General features: G+C 40.4%; 1 protein-coding gene across 1 annotated transcript; it reads left to right on the top strand.

The window, feature by feature from the left end:
• Positions 1-6,587: 6,587 nt before the first annotated feature.
• Positions 6,588-8,123, top strand: LOC121190837 (5-beta-cholestane-3-alpha,7-alpha-diol 12-alpha-hydroxylase-like). The gene has a single exon (XM_041051850.1). The coding sequence runs from the start codon at positions 6,588-6,590 to the stop codon at positions 8,121-8,123; it is 1,536 nt and encodes a 511-aa protein (XP_040907784.1).
• Positions 8,124-8,953: the final 830 nt, after the last annotated feature.

Raw genomic sequence — 8,953 nt, 5'->3', positions numbered from 1 at the left:
ATTTTTCTGTTCAAATATTCATACAGACTGATGAAACCAGATTCAACACCACGAGATCAAGTTGCAGGCTGTGTTTTTCAGAATAAGGTCCTTTGTTTGTTGATGTGAATTTCCTCTGGGACGATAGCTGAAACGTTAGTCAATCGACCTCCATGCCCACAAGATCAAAGAAATGAATTAGCAACAAATAGAGTGCCTATGTGTGTTTACACACATGCACACACACAGACACACACACGCACACACACAGACACACACACGCACAAAGCACAAAAAAGAATAAATGCGAATGGTGCCAAATGCACTAGAATGAACAATAGAGTCAAACATCAAAACAAGTAGCTCTGTGGACCTCATTAAGACATGCACACACACACACTCACACACTCACACTCACACTCACACACACACACACACACACACAACGACAGATGGACCAGAGCTTAATTCAAAGACTTTCACCAAAAAACTCAATGTTCGAAGCCCCCCTTCTGTGACAGGTGTGTGTGTGTGTGCGATTATGTGTGTTTTTGTTTTGTTTGTTTTACTGTGTTGTAAATGTTCCTGCCTCAGCTGTCTGCCCAAATCCGAGTAAATTTCACATGAATTTGCATTTTCTTTCCATTTAAATCCGATCCGTTACCTAAACACTTGACATACGGCTGTCTATCTGCACCGGCAACACCCTGCTTTATTTTTAAATGTCCTTCAATGATGTTAAACCTTTCTATAGTATGTGAACCTGGTGAGAAATCGGATGTTTCTACTGAATCATGTACACAATTAAACTAGAACAAGATCCCTCAAACATGAAGCACTAGAGTGTGTGAATGAATTACATTACACCTGCCTACTGGTTCAAGAAGAAACATTCTGCTGCTTATCTGTGCTGGACTGAGTTTTCTTCTTGCCACCTACACATACTCACAAGCTGATTAATCCTTGAAAATGATAAAATTTATGTGTGTGTGTGTGTGTGTGTGTGTGTGTGTGAGAGAGAGAGAGAGAGAGAGAGAGAGAGAGAGAGAGAGAGAGAGAGAGAGAGTTATAGACAGAGTTGAAAAATGAAAGCTGGTTTCCATCATTCAGCACGATAGCACGATACTAGACTCCACCAGTAAATGGATTACCTTATCACAGACCCCTAGATGAGTGTGTATGTGCTTGTCACAATTGTCACTTGGAGATATGACCAGAGAATTTTCCTCACAGGTTGGTGGGTTACTGCAAGCTCCTCTTATTCACCTGTCCATATCTCGCACTGTGCTCTCTCCCTCAGTCGGCCCATATGCCTCGAAATGTCCATATGTTATGTACCATGTTCTTTAAGAGGCAATCACAGTAACTTTAAAAAAAAATAAAAATAAGATTGATGCAGCCAACAGCGGTTCCTTGGAAAATAGTTCAGATGAAATCTTTTCACTGTGAGGTCTGTGGATTATACACAGACCTCCATTCCCAGGGTTAGTTTTCAGTGTTCTGCTTGCAAATAGTCAGTTACACATAGTTACTGATTGCAAAGACAGTTGGTTTTCATTTTGTGAATGTTCCACCCCAGTACTTACATAAATCAAACTCCAGCAAGTTTAGACTCCTCCTCTATATTGGAAAACTTTCCAGAAATGATCTGTATTGACTTGGCATTTGTGTCTTTGACACACCTCAAGCAATCTGAGATCATCAAACAAATACTAAAGATAATGTATATCTACAGAGGTCTGATCTCCACATGTAGGGCTTCTAATCAAAACACAGTCTCTAGAGTGCGAACAACTATGGGAGACTATAAATAAACCAGAACCAAACTGCCTGTCTTTCTACAAACACAGCCCAGGCTGGGATCACGCAAGCGTGTCCAATCTAGAGTGCCTAGGCGATGCAAACATCTTTTGAGGATGACATGTCAGTCAAACGAACAGGAAAGCAATGAAGAGCGATGAGGCATGGAGGAGACCGACTGGTTGAGGTGTCATTCAGGATACACACACATTTACAAGACACGCACATGTGAAAATGTGTAGAGTTATACCCACAAATGTACTTACAAAAGTGTTGTACATGTCCATATGCTGTGTTCACACATGCAAACAGTGAGAGACATGGTTATTGACCAGAGGGTGCTCCCGAAAGTAGCCTCTGGAAAAACACCAAATCTGAAGGAAATGGAGAAAAGAGAGTGTAAGATGAGACGGGCCCAGGTAAAGAGACAAAGAGAGAAAGGATGTTTCGACAGACAAGCAATGATAGCAACTAAACACGCATCAAGACAGACACTGACTGTGAGAAACTGTTGCCACAATGAGAGAAAGGGAGTGAGGTACACAGTGGCAACAAAGATTCAATTACAGAGTACTGTTCTGACTCCCACTCCCTGGGACACCAGCAAACATCAGTCTGTCAGTGGCAACAGGAGGGCTGAGGAGGAGTGTGTGTGTAGTCCGTTTGTGCGTATGTATGGATGCTGTGCAGTGTACTGAACGTGTGTGCCACCTCAGCCTGGACTGAAAGCTCTCACGGTGACCTTGTCTGCGGTCGAGATGAGTCTGGCCCCAGGCAAGCCCGACAGAAAACCTGAAAATAAATGACAGGCTCCATCTCCCAGCCAACACCTACATCACTCATCCTTACCTGAGAACTGTACGAGCACAGAGAGGGATAAAGTAAAGGACAGAAGAGCGACAGGGGAGACCAAAAGAATAGACAGGAAGAACGACAGTGATAAAAATAGCAAGACAGACACAGATGGAGACAAAGACAGAAAGACAAATATTTATGTAAACTAGAGATGATAGGGGAGAGGAGAATGAAGCCGCTGATATGCTCTACGTCCTCTTCTCAGAGCTTGGGTGACAATCTGGAGAGGGGGAAAAAAGTTGACATTTCAGTGTTGACATTCGGCGGAACAGTGTGTGAAAAGGAATGAGCGGGTGAGGATGAGAAAGAGAGAAGACGAAAAGAGAAGCACAGGCAGGTAAAAAAACAAAAAAAAAAACAAAGACTGAGTGAAATCAAATCAAGTGCAGGAAAAAAAGTAAATGACAGCTAAAGTGTATGGAGCTCCTCAGATCTTACACATGACAGACAGGAAGGTGAGAACAGTAGGATATTAGGATATTTAAAGCGTTGATATCTTCTCATTCTTGAGCTCAGTTCCTTTGCCTCTCAGTGAAAATAACAGTAACTCTACTAAGTGGATGTTGTGGTGTTTTCTGCTGTTTCCTGTGTTTCAAATTCTACTGTCTTTTACAGGCGTCTTCCTTCTCACAGCCTGTCTCTCATCACAACTGGGGCTCACATTGAAATAAAGATGAGTTGTTACCTGACTAAACTGTACTTTAGACAAAACTGCCTGCTGTAAGATGAGCTCAGCTTTGGTTCCAAAGTGCAGTTCTGCAGTGTTTGTACTCTATTTGGCTCACAGAGAAAATTTAAGGTGACATCGCTGTATGTTTAAAATACACAGAGTTAATAATGGACTGCTGCTCACAACTGTGAAATGTTGTGTCTCTTTGTTATGGAAGTGCATTTGGAAACAGTTAGTTGAACCTGCGGTTGTGGACACATTTGCATTCTTGCTAAAACCTGCCACAGTTGATGCAGGTGTACATATCAACACTTACATTGGATGTCTGCCATTGCAAGGTTGGACTCCCCTCCTGCACTATACATGACAAATGTAGCTGAATGGAGCAAATGTGGCACCGAAGGGTTTCTATTTTCCACTGGAGACAGCAATGCCAGGAATATAGATTTTAGCCTGGTACTACAAGGCATTTTAGACTATTACTGCCATGGAATACCCCATGCTGTCATTTATTAGAAAGAAACCACCTTCTCCTCTCGCTATACCATAATAGCAAGCTGTGTGATATCCACAACGGGTGGATGAAGACAAAGAAACGAAGACAAGGTCAAAGAATTAGGAAGTAGGAAGGAAGGGATGATTAAAGGAAGGTAGAAAAGAATGGAAACAGTGAAAGGCTGGAATGAAAACGTCCTGGCACTATAATGTGTAATGTATTTACATTTACATGTTTATGGGGCAGCGTTGAGAAAAAAAAGTTAATTTAGCACATTTTACACAATATGTTCATAGAGGACAAGTGTTAACATCAGGACAGTTAGGTTTTTCCACTAATTTTTTAATTGCATAAAATACATGAGAATCTGAATGCTAATTCTGGGTACACCCTGCTTGGATGTTGATATTGACAGCACAGGAAGGTAATTTAATTCAACACCAAAACCTGTGAAGGAAAAAAAAAATCAATAACTTCAAATAGTGCCTTTCAAAAACAACTGTCCTTGAGCTTCCTTATCAGTTCTCTTCCTCCCTGAACATGATCGCATCCCTGCAGCAGTTTAACCCTGATTAGCCCTTTAAAAAGGAATCTAAGAGGTTATAGCTGTCCATCTTAAAATTAGGCTGCTGCGTAAAAGAACAAGTTAGATTATAATCTCAGGCTTAGCCTATATTTTCTGTGTTGAATATGAAGCATTATCATGAATGTACCACTGTGGGTGCTATTTTTCCCTCTCTGACAGTTACAGCTGTTTGTTTTCTTTCTTAAAAAAAAAAAAAAAATCTGACGTTGGACAAAAGAAACAAAATAATTAGCTTTCTGCACAGCACTTTTCTTTTATTCAGTAACAAGTCCATTATCTTGATCTGAATGGGCTTCACTGCACTACTGTGTACTGTACCCAGTACTACATCCTGATTTATTTTACTGAAATTCAAATCTTACACTACAGGGATTGTCATTCCTGTGAGGAATTTTCTGTTTGTAAGAGGACAGTAGGAGCAGGGGTAGAAAAACAGAACATGAGATATGGAGGGAAAAAACTTTTGGTGACATGGCAAGGTGAGGGTAATATTCATTTTAGAAGCCAAGGTCAGGAATATGACAAATTTTGGTGCAGAAACCTGTTTGTGGATAATGGAATAATCCATCACCTCTGGTCTTTTTCTCTCTGATATACAGGACCACATCTTGGGAATAGTTTGGGTGAAATAAGCATTCGGACATGATCAGAATGTAAAGCTGTTTGACAACACACTAAACCAGTTTTCTCACAGACAAAGCACCTCTTGGGAAATGTATTTTTCAATACAGTAGAAATAACATCCCATTTGAATTATTTCTTTTTGTCCCTTAAAATCAGTTTTCATAGCTTTCAATAATTGAGGAAATATGTTGTGGTAGTGCTCTAGGGGTTTGTTTGCCTAAAAAAAACTGCATCTGCTGGACATCAACTACAAATAGAATACAGTGGGTGGGAATGTTGTCAAAAAATAGTTAATCGTCCAATTGCTGCTTCATGGGATCTGAGGGAATCTCACAATTCAGTTTTATCCTGATTCTTTACATCTTCAGTTTGATTTTCAACTACTTTGTAACACAGAAGAAGGTGTGTGGTATGATTAACTATTAGTGTCCTCAGTAGTGGAAAATACCTAGTCTACTTTAATGCTATCTTATCTTGTCTTAATACTGTACGCACCTGATCAGAGCAGAAGTTTTGTGTGTGTGCAATGTTTGTCACTTGGTGTCATGGCCATTGTTTCATGTAATCATTTATGTATTTATTTATCTATTTTACACTTGTCTTTTAGCTATTTTAGTTTTTAATCTGTCATGGTTGTTTTTAATATTACATTTTTATCATTTTTATTGTGGCTATTCATCAGTCTCCAGCTGTTTTATCATTATTAAATTTAGCTTACATTTGTACTGGCTTATTGTCAGCTTGCCAGTCATCTGCGAAGCACTATGAATTGCACCTGAAAGGTGCTATACAAATAAAGTTTGATTGATTAATTTTGATTGATTAGCATTGAGCTTAAATTACCACCATGGCCAGATTAACCTCCTAAGGGGCCCCCAGGCAGATATTTGTTGTTGTGCTCATATGGAGCGCCACTATTCCTGACAGTTCCATTATTTCCCCAGGCACCTAGAAACCAACGAGTACTCCAGAACTGAAATGATGAGCTGATCAATCAGTTAGTTGACTGACAGAAATGTAATTGGCAACACATCTGCTATTTAAAAAAATAATTGTCAGACATGTTGACAATGAGAATAATTGTTGGTTTCAGCCTCACAGTACTCGTTTGATGAAGTGATGCCACCTTACTGCAGGTTTTCTGGCCTCACAGAACTGTGGTAGACCTTTTGTCTTGTTCATTTATTTCACTATTTTCTTGTTTTTTGTTTAATTTAATTTATTTCATTTTTAAAGGCTGAAGTGTAAAATAAAAGATTAATCTGGATAGGGAAGTGAACAAGTAGAGTTTGCCCCCTCACCATTAGTTAATGTGCAATGAGAAAAGCACCCAGCAACTCCAAATTGCAGTGGAAAGTTTCACAAACTGGTACAAACCTGCGACTGTGGCACATACCTGACAAGTGGGTAGTGAGAATGTGTATACTTATTTGTGTATATATTATCTAACACTAACAGAAAACTGTGTCAGAAAAGTGTGGCAGTGCTGATCCCCTGAGTAAAGGGAGGAGCAAGAGTATATTTATCATGCAGGACCTTCACTACAAATCACTGTGTGGCTGCAAGAGAAATCAGTCATGACTTTGCTGCTACCGATCCTTCTTGGTTTTCTTGCCTCTCTCGCTGGAGGCCTGTACCTTTTGGGGGTGTTTCGACAGCGGCGACCAGGAGAACCCCCTTTGGACAAGGGGCTCATCCCTTGGCTGGGTCATGTCTTAGAGTTTCGCAAGGACACAATGAAGTTCCTGGAGAGGATGAAGCAAAAGCACGGTGATGTATTCACGGTACAGCTGGGCGGCTTTTATGTCACTTTCATGCAGGACCCTCTGTCACTGGGGGCATTTTTTAAGGAGAGTCGAAAAAAACTGGACTTCAATGCATTTGCCAGGCACCTGGTGCACAGAGTTTCTGGATACAAATCTATGGGCAATGAGCACCACATCCTTGTGTCAACAAGCCACAAATACCTGAATGGGGCTGGATTGGAGGTGTTAACACAAGCCATGATGAGTAATTTGCAGAACCTGATGCTGCAGAAAATTGACAAAGACGCAGACCAAAAGACCTGGATGGAAGACGGACTGTTCATGTTCAGCTACAGTATTATTTTTAGGGCTGGCTACTTGTCTCTTTTTGGTAATGCATCATCCTTGACTGAAGGAAGTGCAGATAAAGCCAAAGAGAAAGACGAAACTGAATCAGAAGCCCTATTTCGCAAGTTTTGTGAATATGACCATTTCTTCCCCAATCTGGCTTATGGAGTGCTGTCTCCATGGGAGAAGATGGAGGCAGAGAAGCTAAAGGCCTTTTTCTGGAACGCTTTGTCAATGCAGAAGTTAAAGACCAAGAACAACATTAGTGGCTGGGTGTGGGACATGTACGAGGCCAGGAAGGAAATAGGTATGAAGGAGTCAGTGATAGACAGGTACATGCTTGTGCTTCTTTGGGTTTCCCAAGGCAACACAGGACCTTCTGCATTTTGGCTACTCTTCTTCCTCATGAAGCACCCTGAAGCTATGACAGCTGTGAAGGGAGAGATAGATAAGGTTCTGAAGGAATCTGGGCAGGAAGTCATGCATGGTGGCCCTTTGATCAACCTGACCTGTGACATGCTGAGGAAAATGCCAATCCTGGACGGTGCTGTTGAAGAGACCCTCAGACTCATTTCTGCACCAGTCCTTGTGCGGTCAGTTATACAAAATATGACTTTTAAGATGACTGATGGTCGTGAATACTTTATTCGCAAGGGCGACAGATTGGCTGTCTTTCCCTACAGTGCTGTCCACTCTGACCCGGAGATTCATCCCGATCCGCATTCTTTCAAATATGACCGTTTTCTGAATCCAGACGGGAGCAAGAAAACTGATTTTCACAAAGCAGGAAAGAGAGTCAAGTACTACAACATGCCCTTTGGTGCAGGTATCTCCATGTGTCCTGGGAGGTTCTTTGCCAACAATGAGCTGAAACAGTTTATCTTCCTCATGTTGGTCTATTTTGATTTTGAGCTGAAGAATCCTAATGAGAAGATACCCGATCCTGTTCTGAATCGACTCGGCTTTGGAGCATTTCACCCCATGAGTGACATCCAGTTTCAGTACAGGCTAAGATACTGAACCCATGATACACCATCTTTCCTTCTCTAAAAATAAATAAATAAATAAATGAATGAATAAATAAATAAATAAATAAATAAATAAATAAATGTGGCAACTTCAGCTCAAGTCCTGATTTTCAACGGCAACATTTCTGAATGAGCTTGAATAGCTTGAATATTAACCATGTATGCAAACCTCTGACTTTGACAAAGATTTCCCTTAGGTCTCACTTTATGTACAGCACTGGATACTTTTTTAATCAGTACAAAAGCAATGTCTGATTTGCCTAACACATGCAACACACAATACTTACTGGTATTGCCACCAGTAGCTGATCCACTCACCGTAAATGTGTTTTGTTAGAAATGTAACATCTGTTTTATCATTTAAAAAAAATAAATAAATAAAATAAACAAATAAATCCTCATCTACGAGACTTCATCACATTATTTTACCACAGTAAATGAATAGGGGCTCCTGCTGTTCAAGTGACAGACTTTTGCCAAATAGAGACATAAAGGCAATATTATGCACAGGAAACTACAATACCCAAGTGCATCATTTGGAAAATGAATCTCATATTGTTGACAAACACATTTACCACAGTTTTTAAATGTGAGTCCTTCAGGTTCTATAGTTTTCTCTCTGAAAACTACAGATTTTTTATGTGCAAGCTGGCCAACTGTTGAATTCATACTCCAAACAAATAAACAAGGAAATGCACTCTTTGGTCTCACTCCCCTTCAGTATTCCTGTGCCATATCTTCAAGTCTCTATAACCAAGTCCAGCTGTCCTTGATTCAACTCGTCTTAGATAACAGTGACCTGGATGAATGAGCATCTTCACA

This window comes from Toxotes jaculatrix, chromosome 12, assembly GCF_017976425.1.
Source record: "Toxotes jaculatrix isolate fToxJac2 chromosome 12, fToxJac2.pri, whole genome shotgun sequence".
NCBI lineage: Eukaryota > Metazoa > Chordata > Actinopteri > Toxotidae > Toxotes > Toxotes jaculatrix.
Note: the sequence above shows the minus strand (reverse complement) of the source record. Positions and strands in the feature narration are given on the sequence as shown.